The sequence below is a fragment of the Huiozyma naganishii genome, chromosome 8, assembly GCF_000348985.1.
Source record: "Huiozyma naganishii CBS 8797 chromosome 8, complete genome".
NCBI lineage: Eukaryota > Fungi > Ascomycota > Saccharomycetes > Saccharomycetales > Saccharomycetaceae > Huiozyma > Huiozyma naganishii.
Genome location: NC_035929.1, coordinates 348,669 through 371,451, shown reverse-complemented (window position 1 = coordinate 371,451; position 22,783 = coordinate 348,669). Strand labels below are relative to the sequence as shown.

The 22,783-nt window shown below is 41.7% G+C and overlaps 9 protein-coding genes and 1 non-coding gene across 10 annotated transcripts; 5 read left to right on the top strand and 5 right to left on the bottom strand.

The window, feature by feature from the left end:
* Window positions 1-25: 25 nt before the first annotated feature.
* BDP1 (transcription factor TFIIIB subunit BDP1) lies at window positions 26-2,110 on the bottom strand (the record flags this gene model as incomplete). The annotated part of the gene is made up of 1 exon (XM_022609472.1): window positions 26-2,110. The coding sequence occupies one exon, from the start codon at window positions 2,108-2,110 to the stop codon at window positions 26-28; it is 2,085 nt and encodes a 694-aa protein (XP_022465865.1).
* A 241-nt stretch (window positions 2,111-2,351) lies between these two features.
* Window positions 2,352-3,701, bottom strand: KNAG0H02050 (putative alanine--tRNA ligase; the record flags this gene model as incomplete). The annotated part of the gene is made up of 1 exon (XM_022609471.1): window positions 2,352-3,701. One exon carries the CDS (start codon window positions 3,699-3,701, stop codon window positions 2,352-2,354), a length of 1,350 nt encoding a protein of 449 aa, XP_022465864.1.
* Window positions 3,702-3,868: 167 nt separating this feature from the next.
* Window positions 3,869-5,068, bottom strand: KNAG0H02040 (uncharacterized protein; the record flags this gene model as incomplete). The annotated part of the gene is made up of 1 exon (XM_022609470.1): window positions 3,869-5,068. One exon carries the CDS (start codon window positions 5,066-5,068, stop codon window positions 3,869-3,871), a length of 1,200 nt encoding a protein of 399 aa, XP_022465863.1.
* Window positions 5,069-5,484: 416 nt separating this feature from the next.
* On the bottom strand, window positions 5,485-5,558 carry KNAG0Htrna5I. Its single transcript has one exon. It is a non-coding gene; the product is annotated as a tRNA-Ile (tRNA).
* A 2,614-nt stretch (window positions 5,559-8,172) lies between these two features.
* On the top strand, window positions 8,173-10,071 carry KNAG0H02030 (uncharacterized protein; the record flags this gene model as incomplete). Its single annotated transcript, XM_022609469.1, has 1 exon — window positions 8,173-10,071. One exon carries the CDS (start codon window positions 8,173-8,175, stop codon window positions 10,069-10,071), a length of 1,899 nt encoding a protein of 632 aa, XP_022465862.1.
* Window positions 10,072-12,425: 2,354 nt separating this feature from the next.
* Window positions 12,426-14,204, top strand: ARK1 (serine/threonine protein kinase ARK1; the record flags this gene model as incomplete). Its single annotated transcript, XM_022609468.1, has 1 exon — window positions 12,426-14,204. The coding sequence occupies one exon, from the start codon at window positions 12,426-12,428 to the stop codon at window positions 14,202-14,204; it is 1,779 nt and encodes a 592-aa protein (XP_022465861.1).
* Window positions 14,205-14,447: 243 nt separating this feature from the next.
* HDA1 (histone deacetylase HDA1) lies at window positions 14,448-16,529 on the bottom strand (the record flags this gene model as incomplete). Its single annotated transcript, XM_022609467.1, has 1 exon — window positions 14,448-16,529. The coding sequence occupies one exon, from the start codon at window positions 16,527-16,529 to the stop codon at window positions 14,448-14,450; it is 2,082 nt and encodes a 693-aa protein (XP_022465860.1).
* A 352-nt stretch (window positions 16,530-16,881) lies between these two features.
* On the top strand, window positions 16,882-18,378 carry RCM1 (rRNA (cytosine-C5-)-methyltransferase RCM1; the record flags this gene model as incomplete). The annotated part of the gene is made up of 1 exon (XM_022609466.1): window positions 16,882-18,378. One exon carries the CDS (start codon window positions 16,882-16,884, stop codon window positions 18,376-18,378), a length of 1,497 nt encoding a protein of 498 aa, XP_022465859.1.
* A 297-nt stretch (window positions 18,379-18,675) lies between these two features.
* Window positions 18,676-21,597, top strand: FAP1 (Fap1p; the record flags this gene model as incomplete). Its single annotated transcript, XM_022609465.1, has 1 exon — window positions 18,676-21,597. One exon carries the CDS (start codon window positions 18,676-18,678, stop codon window positions 21,595-21,597), a length of 2,922 nt encoding a protein of 973 aa, XP_022465858.1.
* Window positions 21,598-21,896: 299 nt separating this feature from the next.
* On the top strand, window positions 21,897-22,646 carry EFM6 (putative protein-lysine N-methyltransferase; the record flags this gene model as incomplete). The annotated part of the gene is made up of 1 exon (XM_022609464.1): window positions 21,897-22,646. The coding sequence occupies one exon, from the start codon at window positions 21,897-21,899 to the stop codon at window positions 22,644-22,646; it is 750 nt and encodes a 249-aa protein (XP_022465857.1).
* Window positions 22,647-22,783: the final 137 nt, after the last annotated feature.

Below are 22,783 nucleotides of genomic sequence, written 5' to 3'. Positions count from 1 at the left end.
ATCCGGTCAGTAACAAAGTACGCATTTACTCGGCATCCGTCGGTTTTTCGCTATTTCCCTGTTCCGTTCCTTCTTTTCCCAACTCTGCGCCCGATTGTTCTGTTTCGTCGTTAGCCGGCGTATCTTTTTGTCCCTCAGACAATTTAGGGTCGGCGGGACCCGACTCAGAAGGTTCCGTTTCCGTATGCTCCTTTTCGTTTCCGTTCGTTTGTTGAGCTACTTCCGTATCTTCTATGCGACTTGTTACTTCTTCGTCTTCAGCTGCCGGTATCTCACTTATGGATTCCTCTAACTCCCTCTTCCGTTTCGCATCGTCGATGGTACCAAGGACAACTTCACCCTTCCTGTAGGACTTCAATTCCCTGCTAAATAAACCACCAGATGTCTTCTTGTTGATCAGACTCTTGGTATCACCGTCCTTGTTATTGTTCAAGTCCTCCAGACTCGCTAGTTCCTTTGCCTTTTCTAATTCCTTCAAATTTTGTGCGTGCGCTTTCTGAAGCGCTTCCACTTTTTCGTTGAAAGATTCCACAGTACCCAAATCCTTTCTAGTTTCTTTGCAATAGGAGTCAAAATCGGGCGGTAATTTAGACCGCAGCGCCAGCTCAATCATCACTGGATGTTTTGTCTCTTCATTCGTAAATTTAGATTTTACTTGTCGTCTCGTTCTGTATGGGAACAGTTCCGCTAGCAAGTTGAAATCGGTCCCCCACATTGCCAATGCCTTATAAAACTTGACCATCTCGTCGGGGGTCCATGGCTCTGTGTAAGTCGCCCTACCATACGTCCCGTAGTTGTACAGATTGTCGAATGGATTTTCATCAACTTTTTGCTTCTGGAAATTGTCTAGAGTGGCGTTCTTATGTCTATCCACTACCGTAGACTCTTCATCTAGGCCGATATCACCATGCTTATTCAGTTTCAGCTGTGGTGCATTGGTGGATTGTCGATATTGATCTTCAGGAAATTCTGAATTAAGAAGTTTGTCTCTTTTTTGCTTCCTCTCCTCCTTTTCCCTTTCTACTTCCTCTTTGGTCAAATCTTGTAGCGATTTGAACTGATCACGAGCTTTCATCCTCAACTCCCTACGTTGTTTCCTTTTCTCCAATTTCATTCTACGCGCCTCCTGTGCCCTTTCGAAGTTATCCGAAACCTCACCTATAGCCAGTGTGCGTTTGCATAATTCTGCCATTGTGAAGCAATCCTCGTCGATCAGATATTTCGCAGAATCCTCAACCTTCATATTTTTGGGGATCTCCTTGGAGTTTTTTACTTGGTACTTTTCGTACATTTCATCTGTTCTACCATACAAGTCAGATTCACCCTTCTTTCGCGCAATGGGGTCGGGAAGTTTTACAGCTTTCTTTACGGGGGCCTGGATCTTCGGGACGATACTAATTCTATGTGTGGATCCAGACTTCTTTGAGATATTTGTTCTAGTCGATAGTCTCCTTCTCTTGAGGGTGTTCAGCGCCGAATTTTCACTCTCAATGACCTGCCCATTCTTCAGTGTTCTCGGAAGGTTGTTCGAAATACTAGACAGACGTCGCCTGGTTGTTGTCGGGCTGGAAACACTATTCTTCCTCCCTTCATTGAAGCTAGGCTTAAAATGGGGTTTTTCGAGGTTTTTGCTCAAGGATCTCAATCTACTTGAACGTAAAGTTGGATGGTTCACAGAAATACCGTGTATTCCTGGTGGAACCTGCGTGCTGGTCTGCGAGGGCATAAAACTTTTGTCAAAAATAGGCTGGCCGCTCAAACTTACTGGAGCATTCGATTTCTTGATACCACTGGCGTTTTTCGTAGAGGCGGTGGTCCTGATTGGGACGGTTCTTTCTTCCAGCCTATCGTCTATATCTTCTTCTTCTTTTCTCTCTTCTTCATCACTTTCAAAGTTGGCTTCTGGGACTTGGGTTGCTCCCTCTAACTCATTAACACTCGGCTTTTCAATCAATGGACTCGGCTTCTCGATCAATGGTTCAGTCACTGTTTCTTGGGTGTTCACCACAGAAGAGCTTGGTTCCTTTGTAACCGCGGCGGCAACTGGAGCCCTGCGCCCTTTCAGTCTCGGCGTAAACCTTGTTCCACTCTTATTAACAACACTACTCATACTATCTGTGGCACGATGATGTCCTAGCTATCAGAAGTGTTTATACCTCTGCGAACTTCCCATTGAACAAACAGCTACTGTAAACTTTCGCGTACGCAATGTTTCATTTTTACAAAATGCAGAAAAGAAATATATCAACGGATAAATAAATAAGTCCTCTCGAGAGCAGCAATCCAGTCGCTCCGAAGACGTTGGGAGGACACTTTGATCGCCTTCCGTGATGGAATAACCTACATACACATTATACAGTAGTTTGTTCGAGATATCCTAACAAGGCAATCCATTCAGCGTCACTAAAGTTTGTGATTTTGCCCTGCCATTTCCCTCCCTTCTTGCCCCCACCACCTTTAACATTCTTCACTAAGCCCGATATGTCTTTGGCTACCGCGCTTATTGTGTCTCCAGAGTCTGAAACAATCAGCAAGGAACCCATTTGGTTTTTCTCCCTGCCACATAGCACCACTTGGTAATTGCTCGGGGCCGTTTCCAGAAGCGGCGTGAGCTCCTTGTACACTTGCAGCAAGAATTCCAGTGACCCAAAAGCGTCTTTGGAAATGTATGCTTTGCCAGTTTTGGACAGACATGTTGCTAATCTAGACGCTTCTATGGGTGCCAGTTCCTTAATCCAGAATTGCTCCCTCTTATTAGACTGCTGTAACTGGTCCTTTAGTTTGGCAATCTTGTCAGGGATTGCAGTTTCTGTGCAACTCAACGCAGTCTTGCAACTGGTAATGATGTCCGACGAGGTTTTGGCGAAATTCCGAACTCGTGAACCACACATAAAGAGTAGTCTTGAATTCGTACCTCTCACTGATGTTTGGTTCGGTAAGATGCACACTGACTCGATCTGGCCCGTAGTGTTCAAATGTGTGCCACAGCATGGGTTTGAGTCAAGCTCTCCAATATGAATTGTGCGCAATACACCTCTCTCCAAATTATAGTCATCAGGAATTTTAGATGTGTCAACCTCTTCATGTTTGTCTGGTGCTCTTTCAAATACAGATATAGGCAACGGGTTTATTGAGATGTAGTTGTTCGCTGTCTCTGTGATATCTTCAATCTCTTGGGGGGATAATGCCCTGCCGATCTCAATATAGTTGAAATAATCAAATGGTTCCAACTGTGGTTTCTTCGCGGTAGGAATACCACCCATTGCCCAACTGAGAGTTTTCAACTCATACGGCTTCTGTTCCAAAATAGCACTTAACAGGTGTTGGCCGGTGTGCTGCTGCATGTAATCCAACCGCTTCTCTTTGTCAACAATTACAGATACAGCTGTCCCAGGCTCGACGTATTCATTGACGTGATGGATTGCATGTAACCCATTCCTGGTCACGGAAGACACTTTTACGGTCTCCTTTATATTGTCACCATCAGCCAATACATTTAAATACCCTGTATCTGTTGGCTGGCCACCACCCTGAGGAAATAAGATTGTGTCCTGTAGTTCTATAAGATAATCGTGCTTATCGTTGTCTCTTTTGGTCTTGGAATCTTCAACGCAACTTAACACTGTGGTACGAAACCCGTCAAATAGAAAAGAATTTCTTTGGCATGCCAAGGCACCAACAATTGTAGCTTTGATGGTCATTGCCCTTTGCCTACTTAAACAAAGATCCTCCGAGTTACCTTATCTTGAATAATGAGAAGTCCTAATCTACACTGACGTTTACTTTTTTTTTCCTATTATATACACGTCAAACTAATTTGATAGACAAGTACAGCCATATCTTTACATAACAAAAAAGTTGCTTTTCTTTAATATGGTTTGTACCGTTGACTCTTTGGATGTTTTTGCTCTTTTGATCTCTTTTCCTTTTTCTTTTTATGTTTCTTCGTTTCAGATTTAAGAGCGGTATCCATGGCAGAAGGCTCACTTTGTAAACTTATTGGAGGTTGGCCTGCAAATGAATCGAGGCTCTCATCTAACACATTCATTGGGATATCATAATTCCAGAATTTTTCAGGGACGTTCAATGGACCACTATTGTTTCTCCATATATTCAGATAACCATCTTCTCCGCACGAATATACGACCTCAGAATTTTGTTCCGGGATGAAAACGTCTCTGATGACCTCATCGCCATGTGCAGATGGGATACTGATTGTGTTGTCAATGACCACATTCTCTCCCTTTAGTGGGATCAACTTCAACTCTCCCTTCCCCTCCTCGTGCGATTTGCCGGTAGCGACATATCCAGGGTATATATCGACAACGTAGTCGCATCCCCAAGCGGCTCTAATATCACCGAAATCCAAAGGCTGTGGCTCTGTCAGCTCGTCAGACTTGTTGTTCAGTTCATGTATAGCAAAGGTTTCCATGTGAGATAGCGTGTATATCCTTTTCGGGTTCACCCAACCGCAAGAATGGATGGATGTAAAGTTGATCACTTGATGTAACGAATCGTCCTCCTCCTCTTGAGAAAGATCGTATATATTTGTGTAGCCGTCGGTTGAACCACTCAACAAAACATTGCAATCGGAGGGATGGAATTTTATTGAGGTAATATCATCATGGTGCGAGTCAACTAGCGATTTCCACGGGTTATCTAACTTCCTCAAATCAAAAATATGCAATTGCGCATCAACCCCCTTTAGCTCAGTACCGCATGCTATTTTGTCGTAACGAGAATCTAACGATAAAAAAGGAGCACCCACCTCATTGTGTATTGTTCCAATGCATGCATTAGACCTAACATCAAACAATTTCACAGCATGCATTGAAGCTGTTATGAACCTTGTTTCGTTGTGCCAATCGGTGTTGACAATTTGTAACGCGTTTATTGCAGTCTCGTCGCTTTTGAACTTATTGATAGATTTGTTGGATTTCCAATCCATTAAGTGCACTTCACCATTGCTTAGACTGGTTAATATACCGGCTTTGTAAAGCGGCTGGATTTGAAAGCACCAATTCTCACTACCAAAGAAGTAAGAACCAATCTGAGAGCATTGCGACATTGTCTGAGGATGCGCTTTTCAAACCAAAAGCTTCGAGTCAATAAATTCTAGTTTGAAGTCATCGGCCAATTTTTGTTTGTCTCGAAACATCGTAAGATTTTTTTTATCTCACTTTATCGAGACCGAGTCCTTCCCAAGGAAAAACACAAAGTATCATGTTGTGTTGTTAGAGCCCACAAGCTCCTGAAATGATTAACGTATTTAGTGAGGGGGTATATAGTATCCGTACTGCGGGAAGACTATATTAAGACCATTATAAGGGCAATACTTTTTTTAATTCTCTGGTATATGAGTACTAGGGTAGTTGAACACAAGAGTGTGGTATCAAAAGAAGAGGTTCTGAGAGAAGGAACATGGTCTAATAGGTAATCTGGGGATCGCTATGGAAAAGTGAGTTATTATAAATTGCAAAAAAATGGTCTCTAGCAGGATCGAACTGCTGATCCCCGCGTTATTAGCACGGTGCCTTAACCAACTGGGCCAAGAGACCATTGAATACATTTTTTTGAAAAAAGATCTGTTTATTTTAGCTAGCAATATTAAACGCGTGAGGATCTTCAAATTTATTAAGGTTTGTCCTCTGTAGACCTAACTTTTGAAAGTAGAACATCTACTTCTCAGTGAATATTTAAGAACACTTTTTATAACTCAATTTGTATTGTAAAATTGTGAAAATTGTGACATTTTTTGAGAGTCTTTTCAAAGAGTTAAAAGTTGAAGGTTCGTATTGGAAACGGTCAATCTGTATCTTTTTGTCAGAAATGGAATGTCAAGGTTTTGTACAGTGTTAGCTTACATTTCGTTTTATAAAAGGTAAAAAATTCGCACCGCAATTTATGTATTTCCCGTATATACTTGAACGAAGTTCTCGAAGCTTCTCAACGTGTTGTTAGTTGTTCCTCTTTGCCAAGACATATCTTAGTATCAGATAAATTATTTTATAAACCTTGTATAAACGGCTTCTTGCCCTCACAGATGTAAGGAAAATATATATAAAAAATAAGCAGATTGGAAATAATCTGTGTTGAGAATTACTTCGAGACGACGGTCTATATCGTGGCTATTTATATGATTCATTCTGGAAGAAATATCAAACAAATTCACGATGCGTTATAAATTCTTAATTCGTTTTTGCAAACAAATCGCAAAAATATCTCGTCTTATTTTTATCCACATTTCGCATTCCGTAGATGACTGCGTACAGACGCGTGGATACTGTTGACGTGTCATAAACACCAATTGTAGCATCTATTCCGAACGTCGTAGAGACATAGAAACTTCTGCATCACACGGGGTGCATGTTCGTATCTCTATTTCTGATAAAAGTTTGAAACTGGAGACGTAAGTGAACCATGAGTGTGGTGGGTTCTCCCAGCAGACGGTGCGTGCCCGACGCCGGAAGCTTCTCCCCGGATATGAAGTATATACGGGAAGTACATAAATTGCGATGAGAATTTTTCCTCTTTTATAAGACGATAAGTAATGTAACATTGTACGAATACTTGACATTCCATTTCTGACAATTTCCAACAATACTTTAGATAGGAAAGAAGCTCCTGGCGTCGGGCACGCGCCGTCTGCTTGGAGAACCGGACACACTCATGGTTCATTTATGTCCACAGTTTCAAACTTCAATCACTAAGGAACCTGGTTGATATGGATATTGAGTATTAGTATAATAAGGCAATTTCACAGGTTATGCAACCCAGCTAGAACTTTTTCAAATGTCCTTTTTACTATGTTTTGTAGATCTGTGCAAAGCTTGCAAAAGATTTCAGACAGTCTTGTGTTGCTGTTTTCTGCAAAGACACTGTATGTGTAAATTACAATGTAACTTCATGTAAGGTCTCGTACCCCTGTTAGTGTAAATAATATACAGATAGACATCCAGGATAGACGGAACTACTTCATCATGGAGTTTCTTGCAGAGTAAAGGAAGAATGTCCCCAGGAATTTTTTTTATGAGAAGAGTTTATGGCATGCTCGGATTTACAGGTCAGATTTTCAAATCATAGTTGAAGGACAGTATTTTCGTCAAGACGTGAGGAAAAGCTCTCGCTGATATTATCTTTTAGCCCTACATAAAAGTACTCGATAAATAAGTCTTCTTAGGGAAAATGATACGGATAAACACCAAGTTAAGCCTATAGAAAAATAGCACTTGTTTCCCTAATTTGAGCATCTAAGACAATACTGTAAGAAGTATTTATAACATTGGAGTTAAAGTCTGAGCAGGGGCCAGCTTTCCAAGATTTTTTTCATAGTCTTTTAAAACAATCAAAATTGAAGAAAAAGTTATTTATGATATAAGTTAGTAAATAAAACCAAGATTTGAGTACTTGGATAAAAAACATTATTTTTGTGAGGATAATTTGGGAACTCCCTTTGAAAATGGACTCATGACCCGTTACCCTATCCAATACAGTACTGTGAACTATTATAAACCGGACATGTGAGTATACGAACTCGAGACATGCGGATGGCCCGTTATCCGGAACGTATATAAGCCGCAAGGTATCTGCACCGACATCTTTCAAGACCGTCTCTAAATCCAGGACCCGACTAACTAAGAACTAAAAAACAAGTCTTAGACAAGCACGCACAAGTGATATAACTACATACTTTACGTATACGGCGTAAATACACAATATCAGAGTCCTTACACAGTTTATTCAAACACAACCTGCTTTAGCTCTTACAATTTTCTCCTAGTGCGGTCCTTAAAAAATGATGATATTCTGATCACTTCTCAATTACCCGAGTGCTTTTACCGTGTCCAATTATTCATCCTGGTATAGAAAGATAAAATAAATTGCCAAAACTTGATGTACTTCTCCTAAAAACTTTTTCAAACTGTTATTGGAAAATGTTCTCTGCACAGCTCACAGTTTTTACCAATTGCAAACTTTGCTCTGATTTTTGACACCATTTGAATATACATAATTAATTGTATATCCGTTCTTCCGGAAAACCCAATATTTTTGTGACACAAAAGTATTTTTTCAAATATAAAAATGATTTATAGAAACTATAAGGTAATTCAATTATATTACAAAAGAAAGTTTACTTGCATTTATACTGTTTAAAATTTAATATTCTCATTTATGAACCAAGCAAGTAATATGTCTATCAACTGCGAATTTACCAAGTTTATCAAAGCAACTTCAAAAACCTTCTCCCAGTTTCAGAACCTCTTCCAGAAAAAGAAGGTCGAGGTCACAAAAATAAAACTTGAAGACTACACCCCTCCTGCAGAATGTATTTACTGCAACGGACGTATTATAGGATGTGTTTGCGATCTGGTTAGGAAGGTTGCCAAGAATGAAGTCATTCTCGAATCTGCTGCTCTTTCCGCTTATCTCAGAAAACTAGCAGGCCTTGATTGCCCAACGGATGGAAAAAAAGAAGCTGGAATTGAGGTCGATGTATCTGAAAACCATGACTGCACATCCAAAAACCCATGCAACAGTACATTTTTTCCTGACACCTCATCCGTATATTCTGAGCATGTCACAATGTCTGTAAAAGACTTAGACAAAACTCCAACACCTTCCAACACTATCGACTGGGGTATACCAAACCCATATATTGACCCTGCCGCCGAATCTTCATTCATTACCGTTCCTGCCGACTCTTCATTTATTCACATTCTTACGGAATTTTTATCTGACGAACCTGCCAAATCTTTACCTATTGACCTTCCTGTCGTATCAGCCTTTATTGACATCCCAAAAATAAACCAATCTACTAACGTTCTCAGATTACCAACCACTTCAGACACTCATACTCCAACAAACAATGGACTATCAATAGCGCCTGGTATTATGAATGATACCATCTTTAGCCCCCCAACTGATGATGAATCATCAAATACTTCTGGTGCTAATAACGATAACATTATCACTCCCCCAACATCTGAACTTCATGACACAAAAGCTTTAGCTATACCGGAGCAAGCAGCAACGCAAAAAAGGTCAATAGCCATTTCACCATCGATTGCGTGTCCTGGATTGCCTGTGAATAGTAAGATTGTATGTGAAGATGGATGTTTGGCCTCTCGTTTGGATCCGAAAACTCAACTGATTTATGAGCGTCGCCTGTGGAAGGAAATAAGGACAGCTGTAATTGGTGAATATAAACAATGTGATGACATTATAAAATGCATAAGAGTTAGCTCTGAGGATTTCCGGAGGAGGAATGTCAGAAAGTTCAAAAGGAAGGTTGAAAACAAAACGAACAAAGTACTTCAAAAAATATTCAAACACTCTCCTCGTCTTACTGACGGCCCATCTAAAGCCGAGTGTTCTAGTACCATGAGCACAGCAGATAATAAAACCAGAACTGCCTCGACTGAACCAGAAGATGTCGGGGATATTACTACTTGTTCGCAGATCATTGAACGTGACGATGAATTTGTTTTTGAAAATCCATCAGGTTATACCTCCGCTATAGTAAAGTATTTTAAAGCCTTACAAAAGGAGAAGGAAACCTGGAGCAATTACAGACATGTTCTACATGAACTGAGTATGAATGATCATTTGATAGAGAAGAGTATTCATTCGGTCGGAGGCACGGGAGCGTTACCTCCAGAATTGTACAAACAGATATATGATGTAACGACACGGCTATACGGGAAATTGGAGTTAATCAACGGGTATCAAAAAAAGTACACCGCCATAAGAACCCAAATTGGCGAGTGTATACAGGCCGGGCGTCATTTGAGGCAAGGCATCAGGTCAGCAAAGGATGCAACGTGCAGGCAACAATGGGAGGCTGAATACAGAGACCATGAAAAGAGCGTTCTTGTAAAGCTCCATACTGCGCTAAAAAGCCTCGTTGACGCAAACTTAGACTGTGACCACCAGATTACCCTAGTTGAAGACATTGCCAAAGAGAAATCACGCATATACCTCAAAGTAAGGGAGCTAGATTGTCGTCGACCCTTTCAAATAACAATGACTGAGAAGTTAGCATGGTCAAACTGTCTGATACAGAAGTGCTGATTTTCTTACCGAGTATAGAGATCTGCAGCAGAATCGTTATTAGCTATCCATTTTATTTTTATTCTATTATCAAAAATCAACTACCAATCTGAACACCCCATTCTAAAAATCTTGTTTTCTTTTTCGGTTCGAATTGGTACTATGCCATACGGCGTCCAGGTTTGTAACTAACCCACCCTGTTTCTTTGTAGTAAGAAGATCATTCTTTCTGTATTGAGCGCCCCATTACTTCCCGCACACTGCTTCTCGGGTGGTCCTAATGCTGTGTCTTAGTTGACTCCCGTACTGTATACACTTACCTATTTGAGTTCTTATGGCGGTGTACTTTCTTTGATACCTGTTGCTTAGTCCCAGTTTCCCGTATAGCCGTGTTGTTACCTTGAGAACTCCAGAATCATTGACTGAAACAATTTATTTTTTTAAATTATAAAAATAAGCGCCGACCTAAACAGCATTCAGTAAAACAACGTATTATTGTAAAAAGGAGGTTGTTGGAGCAATGCAATGCACTCTAAGTGGTATTTATTGTAAATCGTACAGAGAAAGCAGATTTGAGGCACTAGAAAACGCTTCAAACGGTTTTTCTTCTTTTCTGTTCGCGTGGTGGAAGGTAAAGGAGCTTAAAGAACAATTACAAATCCTGATTTACCTTGTTAAATACGCCCCAGTTATCCTTACTTCCAACCAAAGTAGAGAAGGCTTATAGCTTTAACTACTAGTGGAGAATGAACTGCCTCACAATGTTACATAAATTTGGAATATTTTAGGGAACTATTGGCAATTGTTATCAGGCGAATCATATCCAGAGCCCGCTGCTCTACCCCTAAGAAATTAAACTACAAGAAGTAGAAAATAGTGAATGAGAGGGAATTCTTCAAAATTATGTAAGGGTGACGAAAATTCAGTCAGGTTGTTGAAAAAAGTACTTCAGAACCTTTGGTTCAAGCAGCATCCATTGGCATAGTTCATGCAGGTGTCATAGTTATCAATGCACCAACGCACACAACATTTCTAAAACTGCTGTTTTTTGGCAATATTCTGCCACGTCAAAAAGTGTCAGATTAGTGTTCTCACACAGTCGGACGTCAAAACACTGGGACTAATAGATTATCAATACCTTTCGGCCGCTTTTTGTTGCTTAGTAAGGCAAACACTCATGTGAGTAACTAGAGGCGTTTACTTCTAGGATCTAACCCACGTAATAATATAGTGATGTTAAAAGAAGATCTAAAACACAATTGGTCCAGGTCAAAGGTCTTATGATGGTCGCCGAATCCCTATTTTCTTAGGCACAATATTAGCTAGTTAACAATGCTTACGTTCTTCAGCCGGACGTATGGGACAGTGATGCTGGACAGTTCGGACAGGGGTCAATCATAGTTCGTTTTCATCATTGTGTTCAAATCTTTTGAGGAGTATACAAACGGAACGAGGCGATTGCTCAATAGGAACAGGAATATTGTATTCGCACATGGGACCAGAGTGAGGGAAAGCGTCACGGACTTGAATGGAATCTTAGTACCTAGACTAAACTGTGTTTTAAGAGTAATGTAAAAGAATAAGTCCATAACGAGAGAGAAGTTTCACGAAATACCAAGACACGCTAAAAACTGGTAAACATTTTTCTAGTTAAGCTGCCACAATATTACTTGTCCAATAATCTTCGGATAGCTTAGCGATGTTGGAAAACAAAGTCCAAAATTTAGCGCTTTAACTACACCCGCCCCCCTAAAGATGCACACCTTTCTCGCTATGATGTGTCATTAAGTCACAGTGCTTCCTATAATGCGACTCGATTCTAGTGGCTTTTGATTAATGGGCGGATGCCAAAAAAGGAAAAAGCTTCGATTTAGAATAGACATTTTCCACACCCTATACGTTCATTTGCCTGATTACTTAGTGTCTTTACTGCACCTGCCCTACGTCATGCCCGGCTGAGCATAGCCACTCTCCTGCATATCACAGTGAAAAAAGATATTCAAGGCTGGGATGCCCCTATAACTAGCAAGTATTTTGATCCGTATATAAAGAAAAAACCTCCACAGAGTTCTCATCGACTGGCATTGCGCCGATGTGGCAACTGCGTATAGGGGAGGTCCTGGTAGTATAAACCTCCGACTCGCAATCATTCTCCAAGTGGAGAGCAACAACACGTCACATCGTGCACAACGATAGTTTTTTCCTTTTTGTTCGAGGAAAAGATTGCCGAATTTGGATCTTTTTAAAGGTTGGCAGGTTCCTCCGATCGGTTGAACTCCCTTTCCTTTAGAAAAGTCACGGACTTCTGCACGATTAAAGCCTCACCAGTTGTCGAATTCTTCCTCCACAGAAATCATATTTTCTTTTAATACTGCATGAACCAACCAAATATATCGACGTACCCACAGGGGACGACTTTGACTGTAGGATCACACCAGGTCCAGATTATCAAGTATTTGACTGCTGGGGGATTTGCACAGATCTATCAAACTACCATCTCTCCAATAGACCCCTTTTCTGGCACGAACATTGCGTGTTTGAAAAGAGTTATCGTGCCTGATAAGCCGAGCCTCAATGTCCTCAGAGCGGAGGTGGATGCTATGAAATTGCTAAGGAATAATCGGTGTGTAGTGTCTTACATCGACTCTCACGCAGCTAAATCTAGTTTTCAAAACGGGACTTATGAGGTGTTCTTATTAATGGAATACTGTGAGAATGGTGGATTAATCAACTTTTTAAATTCTAGGTTGCAGAATAGACTGAAGGAGTCAGAGGTCGTAAATATCATGTGGTCTGTATCACAGGGGGTTGCTGCAATGCACGCCTTACAACCTCCATTGGTACACCGAGATATCAAGATAGAAAATGTTTTGCTCTCCAAAAATAATGAGTTCAAGCTATGCGATTTTGGTTCTGTTAGTGGCCCAATCAGGCCACCATCCAATCCGCAAGAGCTAGCTTTGGTACAAAATGATATCATGAGAAATACTACTGCACAGTACAGATCACCCGAAATGATAGACATGTCGAGGGGGTTTCCAATTGACGAGAAATCAGATATTTGGGCTCTTGGTGTCTTTTTATACAAGATTTGTTATTATACAACACCCTTCGAAAAATCTGGAGAAGCTGGTATTTTAACCTCCAGGTACGAATTTCCAGCTTTCCCTGCCTATAGTGATCGATTGAGACATCTAATTAGTAAACTGCTGGCGGTGCAACCCAATCACAGACCAAACATATACGATGTGGTCAAAGAACTTTCTGATATGAAGAACATATCTTGTCCAATTATAAATTTCTACTTGAAACCTAATATGACCGACGCATCGAATAACATTCAACATTTGCATTCAATAATGAACAACACTAATACTTCTACAGTCCAAATACAGCAACAGCAACTGCAGTTACAATTACGACAGCAACAACAGGTTAAAGTATGCCGGCAACAAACTCCAAGTCAGATAGAGGCACCCCAATTGTACATGGTAACAGGTTCTGGTGACCCACTTTCAAATGAGAGCCTGGAAGGTGCTGATATGCCCGTCCTATCCAGATCTCGTTCTTCGGGGGCACTAAAACCTATGGCTTTGAATAGCCACAGAAAGTATTATGAACACAACTTGAACAATCAACCTCAAACCCCCGCTCTTCCAGAGAAATCACAGAGACAAGTACTGAACAAACCTATCGTGCTTGAAGATATTGACTTATCATCATCATCGGAAGATGATGACACTGAGGGAAGCTCTATTGATGATAACATCATTAATTCCATTAACTTGCCTCCTAATGCCAATAAAAGGCTTGGTGGCAGGAGATCAGTATCTATTTTCAACCCCAAAAATGACACTGATTTAAAGCACATTACCAAAGCTAACGAGAAATCCAAGGAGAGTTCAGGACCAAAAAAAGTTTTTTCGAAAGAAGAGGTCAGAAAGAGAATGATGGAGAAGTTGAAAGAGAAAGATAAGGGTAAAAATACAACTGAGCCTGTGTCAAGAAGCATTTCAACTACTCCGCGCAAGGCCCCTAAGGGTCCGCCAGTCCCTCATAAACCGGATCGTTTGAGACCAGTCTTACCTTCAAAACCCGCATTTCTATCTGGCAAGAGAGTACAAGATATAAGCGATGCTATCAATAGTAAATGAACACACATGCAGAAGTGAGTGTTGCACCTATTTTTTGGCATGACCTAATTGGTGACTCAAGACCCTCATCAAGGAAATCTATTTTGTGTGCAATGTCTAATAAACTTATCATAATGTCTTTCCGCCGAAAAGGAGTTGCCATCTAAATTCATCAAGTATAAAATTACTTTTTAACATGCATAGACACCGTTTACGTATCAGTATATTCATTTTGTAAATTAAATAACGAACAACGTATCTCCACTAATCACTCTCACTCCATTCCTCGAAGGAATCCAACATAAAATCAGTTGCCTCTTCGAATCTTTCCTCAATAATATTCGTCAAACCATCAGAATTACACCTCAGCACGCGACCAAACTTTTTTCTTGGCTTCTTGTTCTCATTTTCGTTGTCTCCCCAACACGCATGATTTTTATCAGAGAATACCAGGGAATTTTTGAAATACCAGTCACCTAACGTCTCATCGACCAAGGGTATCAGAGGCTTCAAAGTCTTTTGTGCAATGAAGTTTATTACGGACTTGACTTTACTCCTTGTATCCCTATGGCCCAACAAATGCACAATTCCTGAACATGCATCACCGACACCCACAAAAGCTATCTTAGAGGCACTGCCAAAAAATCTGATATAGTTGTCCCACATAAACGACATGACCTCTTGTGCAGTTATCATAGCAGAATAATTGTCTTGTTCAAACAGCGACTGTGGGATATTCACATCAATAACACCATAGTTCCTCTCCATAGCCCATTTGATGAATGCCAACGCGGCATCCGTTATTATGGAAGCTGACGGGTCGATAGTGCCCTGTATGACGTCTCGCTTCGCCCATATTTCCGGAGTGTCTCTTACTAAAATTATTATTGTATCTTTGTTGTACACTTCTGGCGAGCATATCACCGTGTCATCAGATAGTTTCATTTCAAACAAAGGAAACTTGACAAACCCGAACTCTTTCGACAGAGCGCTGAACTGCTGTTGACGTATTGCCGACTGCAAGGGGAAGTTGTCCGTGGATATACTCTCGGTCATATGTTTCTCAAACGTACATCCGGAGTTGCCGTGCCTTCTTTGAAAGCATTTCCAATACTTGGACTGTAGTCTTATTACTTTGTTAATTATTTCAATAGCTTCAGGTTTAGGGTCCTTTACCGGATCTAGCAATTCCTCAGGAGGTTCGCCAATTAAAACCTTCGCAACACTCAGTGCGCTTCGAGCAATGGCATCCAGATTATATCCACCTTCTAAAACAACGCATAAATTGCCGTTGGCCAGAGATTTTAACATATGTGTCATATGACCATAACAGCTGGGAGACACATGACACTGGCCAATAGTATCCCCATCAGCGGCATCAAACCCGGCAGATATAATCACCAAGTCAGGCCTGAACTCCCTACTCATTGGCATCACCACTTGCTCGAAAGCCCACATGTACTCTGCGTCACCAACGCCACCGACGGGCCAGGTAATATTACAATTGAAACCTTCTCCCTTCCCCTCACCTGTTTTGTCGTAATGACCTTGTGCTGTCCCTGGGTAATATTTCCCAAGTTCAAACCTATGCAGAGAAATGTAAAGAACGCGGTCATCGTCGTAGAATGCCTTTTGGGTACCGTTACCATGATGTATATCCCAGTCAAGGATCATAATTCTCCTCACACTCTCTGGGTAGTTCCGCAAGATATTTTTGGATGCCACTGCAACGTTACTGAACAGACAAAACCCACCTGCCGACTCCGGTTCCGAATGGTGGCCTGGCGGTCTTACCACCGCAAATGCATTCTTGACCCTGCCCTCCACAACAGCTTTGCACGCCTCGATGGCACCGCCACAGGAGAGTTTTGCGCTAGAAGATGAATCGTTGTTGAAGTACACCGAGTCTCCTGTTTCCGTGGACTTGAGCAATTCATCATGAGACATTTTCGTCACACTCTCGATAAATTCCAAATGTTCTTTGGAGTGCACCTCCAAGACTTCCTGAGATGTGGCCTCCCTCACTGGGATTTTCAGCATCAGGTCCCCAATGTCATCTATACCACTCAACATGGGATCAGTAATCAGCCCGTTTTCAGCGAGGATTTTATAGATACGGTAGATTCTTCTGGGATCCTCAGGGTGCGGGTCTATGTATTCAAAGTATGAAGTGAATATCTTGGCGTGGTATCTCATTCTGACATCATAGCATAAACCGGTCTTCAAGGGCGTATAACGAAGCTTCGGAGCGCAAGGAGCGACAATCATCTGCCTCTTAGAGTGCGTTGACGACTCAGCGGGTTTCTGACTGTCGGGGTTCTCCCTCTTCACCGACGGTTCCGTCATAATCGCCTTTTTTTTTTGAATTTAAAGTGGGTACAGTAGGAGCTACTTGCGACCGTGACGTATCCACCAAGAAGCGCCTCTAAGCGGACCCAAACAATCCAAGAATGTAATAAAATGGTTCCTCTGTGTGCTCAAGGAGGAATTCAATACCAGTTTTATTTTCCAAAATTTATTTTTTTACTTTTCCTCTTTCGCAAACCTGTGCGGGTTTTTCACTGGTGCTTACAGTAATCAATTCTTCTTTTGAAAAATTCTCGAGGCAAATAATATATTCGCGATGAGTTGAAGAGATCTGAAGCGGTAGATCCCTTCTCATTCTGATATCAGATTGGGCGAGGTAAGAGCCGCTGGCATGGATTTCTACAGGGATGCTACGTGGGTGTTGGAATCCATTGAGAACCAGGATGCGAAGGGCAAACTTTCAGGGTCGCTGCAGACGCTTGTGTTGAACAGCTGCAAACGGTTCAAAGTGAAGACGAATCCGAAACATATATACGCTGTTGTAAGCTCGTGTTGGAGGTATAAACCGTTTTTGGAGAAGGTGATGAAAAAATCCAAGATACTGGATGAAGTTCCACAGAAGAAAGGTGCGCCCGTCTTCCAGAGACTCACCCTGTTGCTGTTGTGTCACGATCTACTGCTGTCTAAAAGCAAGAGAATACAGATGGGGAAACACCCTATCAAGATGTTCGTGCTGAAGTACAAGACGCGTCTAAATGCAGAATTGGCAAAAATGAAGGTGAAGCTGAAAGTGAAGGATCTGTCTCAATTGACAGACTCAGACGACTTGACCAACGATATCACGCCTGTGAGGTGGTTCAGGGTCAATCCTCTGCGTTGCACTGCAGAAAAACCAGTTCAGTCAGTTGTGACAGAATTGAGAAAGAAATTTACGGAAAAAGTGGACTCCTGGAAGGACGTTGTACCCGGGAGTATTTATTACGATGAGTACATTCCCAATCTATTCTGTGTCCATCCACAGGATAAAATTACGTCTCACGAATTGTACAAGCAGGGCAAGATTATTATTCAGGATAGAGCATCCTGCTTCCCTGCCCATATCTTGAATCCAAAATCCGATGACATCGTTATTGATGCCTGTGCTGCACCAGGTAATAAGACCACCCACTTAGCCGCTCACATGTTTCAGGACAAGACGGCAGATGAGAAGCCAAAGGTACAAATTTATGCATTTGAGAAGGATCCAGAGAGAGCTCAGGTGTTGAATAAAATGATCAAAATAGCAGGCTGTTCGAAAGAAATCGAAGTTATTGTCGGTGATTTCACCAAATTGGCAACACCTCAAGCTTGCCCCAACGTCAATGGTCTGATTGTCGACCCAAGTTGTTCTGGTAGTGGTATTTTTGGTAGAAAATACATCGATTCGATAAACCACAAAAAGACTGACGAGGAGAAAGAAGAAGAAGAACGTGAACTTGATGCTGTTCCTGAGGAACAAGAGGAGCAAGAATTGGATGATAATTTGAAGACACGTCTGTCCAAATTATCCTCTTTCCAGTTTCAAATAGTCAAATATGCTCTGAGCTTCCCACAAGCTACTAAAGTAGTTTACAGCACATGCTCTATACACGCCGAAGAAAACGAGCGTGTGGTCATAGACCTTCTTTTGGACAAGAAGGTGAAGGAGTCGGGGTGGAGAGTTGCCCCAAGATCAAAGGTGATACCCACATGGGAAAGAAGAGGGCTTGTGGATGAATTTCAACAAGTGTTCAGAGAGGATTCTGAATCCTCTAACTGCCAGGAAATGGCTGACGGTTGCATCAGAGCATTACCAAGAGAGGATGGTGGCATTGGGTTCTTTGCAGTTTGCTTCGAAAGGACTTTGTAAAGGTAAGCTAATATGTACACTGTTTATTTCCGTACGTGATCCTGCAATACCCGAGAAGCGGAATTCACATCACGTAGAATCGAATAGTCATCCACTGACCTCCCGTTGCTATGGTGACTACTGCAAGATCTAGAATTCATTTTTTTTGACGTATTTTTAAAGTACGTAATGAAATTTTTTTCATTTTCACTGTGTTGCATCTAGTACTAAATATCACTAGGTAAAACGGTTTTGACCAAAAGCACTTTTGGGCGGGCTATTTCATCCAGAAATTAAAGCAGGGAAAATATTGCTGTTATGATCGCTGATGACGGAAAACCAGATCCGAAGTCTCTGGTGCTGAACTTTTCCAGTGATGATGAAGATTCAGCCACTGAGGCAAATATTACCTATTCAGAAGAAGAAGAGGAGGAGATAGCTACAAGCGATACAGAAGAGGATCAAGATTTGCCGTACTATGAGAGAGCTGTCCGTGAAATTGCCAAAGGTGACTTGTACACTTGTATGATCTGTACAGTGGAAATGGATTATACCTGCAAAATGTTTGCCTGCAGAAAGTGCTACCGTGTATTTGATTACGATTGTGTTAGGGAGTGGGCCATTAAATCTACTGACAAGACTGTTGATAGAATATGGAAATGCCCAAACTGCTATCTTGTGAATAAGAAAGTGCCAACGAAAAACAGACCTACTTGCTGGTGTGGCAAAGTGGTAAATCCAGAACCGAACCCACTGGATCCAAATTCCTGTGGACAAACATGTGATGCAAAGATATGTATCCATGGGTGTTCCAAGATTTGCCATTTAGGTCCACATCCGGAATGCCTCAGAACCACCAGCGTAAAGTGTAGATGTGGGAAAGCGACAAAGGAAATCCCCTGCTTTGAAACGAAAGGCAGAAGAGGTAGGAATTTGTTTCAATGTAATGAGCCATGCAACTCACTATTACCTTGTGGTATACACAGATGCCAAAAGATTTGCCACTCGGGTCTTTGTGGATCTTGTCCCGAAAATTTGACAGTAAAAGAGGGCGATGACGTATCGATCAGCTGTTATTGTGGCCAGCATACGCGTAACTCAATTAAATGTAAAGACGTTAATGTGACTGGCAGAAAATCTAAAAATGCTAACGGTGACGAGTGGATCGGCGTGTATGCATGTAAAGACATTAGAAGTGTGGAGTATTCGTGCCGTCAACATTCCTTCTTTGAAGAGTGTATTGCTCCTCCAACCGTTACAGGGACCAAGAGGTGTCCGTTCTCCCCGAAATATCTGAAAACTTGTTCATGTGGAAAAACTCCACTGCAAGCTCTAGGTAAAGCTAGGCGTCGGTGTATTGACCCAATTCCTCATTGTGAGAGTCGCTGCGATAAATTATTAAAATGCGGTAAACATACATGCCCATTCCAATGCCATGACGGACCCTGTATGGACCCGTGCATACAAATTGACAAAGTCAAATGTGCTTGTGAAAGGAACACCTTCCTTGTTCCCTGTGGATTCCAAGGTGCCCCACACTGCCAACTGAAATGCGAATCACTGTTATCTTGCCGGAGACATAAATGTGCCGAGAGGTGCTGTTCTGGGAGGCCAGCTGCTGAGGAAAGACGGAAAAATAGCTCCCGGTTTCAGGATGTTAATGATGAAACCTTGATGGAGGCTGAACACGTTTGCTTAAAAGCTTGCAACTTAACGTTATCCTGTGGACAACATCAATGCCAGAGAAAATGTCACCCTGGAAAATGTCCACCATGTCTTGAAAGTGACTCCAATGATTTGGTCTGTCCATGTGGCAAAACGATTGTACCGGCACCTGTGAGATGTGGCACCAAGCTCCCCTCTTGTCGCCACCCATGTATTAAAGTGGTGGAAGGTATTTCAGAATGTGGGCACAAACCGATTCCACATGCTTGCCACCCGCTAGATCAGCCGTGCCCTCCTTGTACGGCCACTGTTTTCAAACCGTGCAAGTGTGGTAAAAACTCGAGAGTGAGAACAATATGTTTCCAAAAAGATGTCTCTTGTGGCCAGACATGTGGGAAGCCGTTACCAAATTGTCACCATTTCTGCCAAAAGACATGTCACTTACCTGGTCAATGCCAGGCTACATGTAAGCAGGTTTGCAACAAGCCTCCTGTAAACTGTGCTCACAAATGCCGTAAATCATGCCATGGAAGACTAACGTGCCCCGACATCCTCTGTATTGCACTGGTAAAGATAAGGTGTCCATGCGGTAGAAAAGAGGTTGAGGTAACTTGCGGTGCAACTTCTACTCTAAGCTCCAGCTTGTTTACTGAGCGCTTAGAATGTGATGAAGAATGTGAAGCATATACGAGGCACAGACAACTAAAAGAAGCGTTTGGTATTACAGATAAAGTTGCCAATGGCTCCGCAATGAAGGAAAAGGAAGGTACACGGCTGGAGGGTCTTGCCAGCAAGGCTACCACTTTTGAAGAACTTCAATTTCCGTTTACCGAGTCCACAATATCAACTTATATCAGACAAAACAAATGGTGTGGAGAGATTGAAGAAACCTTGAACAATTTCATGGATAATGAAGGAAAATCGAGTTTACATTTCAAGCCGATGAAACCTCCGCAGAGACTCTTCATTCGCGAATTGGCGAAGGCTTATAATTTGTATTCCGAGGCGCAAGACCCGGAACCGAAGAGATCTGTTTTTGTCAAGAAAAATGACGATGGAAGCAGTGCCAAACCAATATTTTCGTTGAGTGAAATTGCCCCATTGTATCAGTCGTTTAAACTATTGGAAAAGGAGCGTAAGATGCAAGACTTTTTAGCCAAAACCACCACCCACTTGATTAATGTAAAACTAAACGACGATGTTGCAACCGGTGCGCAACATAGTGGCCAAAATAACGCGTTCTTGATCAAAAATATCAGCGCCGGCACCACTTTGCAAGATTTGAAGAATCTTTTCGGAAAGTACATGGAGAAAACGCTGATTCGAAACCCTCAATATCAGGAGTTACCAGAGGAAAACTCTGCAATTGTGTACCCGGAAGATTATCGTACCATTAGTGCTAACGCTGTCAACGATATGGAAAATTTAGTGGGGCACATCAACTTCATAGTCAATGACGCGTTTTTAGCAGACTCTGCGGAATTATGTGATGCGTCCTCAAAATTGCCCGAAGAGATATCGGAAAACGACATATCTGAGCGGCTGGAAACGCCCGAGGTGCAAGAACAAAACTGAATCTTTGTGGTAGAAAACGACAGCACCGTATAAGACGCCTTTGTGCACCCCTATCCACTCATAAAAATACTGACCTTTATAGCGTTACTGAGATCTCGAGGCGTCGATCATTTTTCCTCGGAGAGCTTGCACTCATCGTAAAAATCGAACATTCCTGCGAGATTTTTCAGCCAAGATTTTTTATATATCCCGCGTATATAGGCAAAAGAGGTCCATAGCATTTACGATCCTAGTCAATTGCAACTGGTAATAGCTTGAGAAGATTCAATAGAAATCATTGACTACACAGTAGGACAGCAATGAATGAGATATTTGGCAGTTTCGGTGATTTGGTGGTTGCTAGGCCGATCGAACATTGTGGATCTCATGACATGAGTTTTGGCGGTAGGTTAAACCCAGCTTTGCAGATCCACGAAGATGGTGGTGAAAGTGGATGTGGTGGTAAAGTATGGGTTGCCGGTGAGCTGCTATGCGATTACATAGTGGAAAAATCGGATGAGGACGATTTACTGGCAAACTGGGATACTTCAAAAGTACAAAAATTCAGAAACATTATAGAACTCGGAAGCGGGACTGGGTTGGTCGGTCTTTGCGTGGCCCTGCTCGAAAAACAGTTTTTTCACAAGGGTATTAAGGTTACAATCACCGATATCGATCAATTGGTACCGTTGATGCAAAAAAATATTGAGCTCAATTGTGTAAACACAGAAATGATCGCAGAAGAGTTGTGGTGGGGAGAACCGCTATCTGGTGCCTTTGCTCCACATAGTGAAGGTTTGTCCAAAGTGACGTCTGTTGATTTGATACTCGCCGCTGATTGTGTATATTTGGAGAAGGCATTCCCCTTATTGGAGAAAACTTTGTTGGACTTGACGAACTGTAGTAAACCTCCAGTTATCCTGATGGCATACAGGAAACGAAGGAATGCTGACAAACGTTTTTTCCGGAAGATCGGGAAGCATTTTACGGTACGTGAGATCACTGACTTTAGCACGTACGACCAATACTTGAAACAAAGGACACACCTGTTTGAGTTAATTAGGAATTGACCTGACCAAAACTTTTTAACTTCTTATTAGACACTCTTTTTACGATTTTATGATATAACTACCGATGGTCGAAAGCACGTCAATAGATATATACATCCTATCCCCCTTCTTTCCTAAAAAGCAAAAGCAAAAGAAAA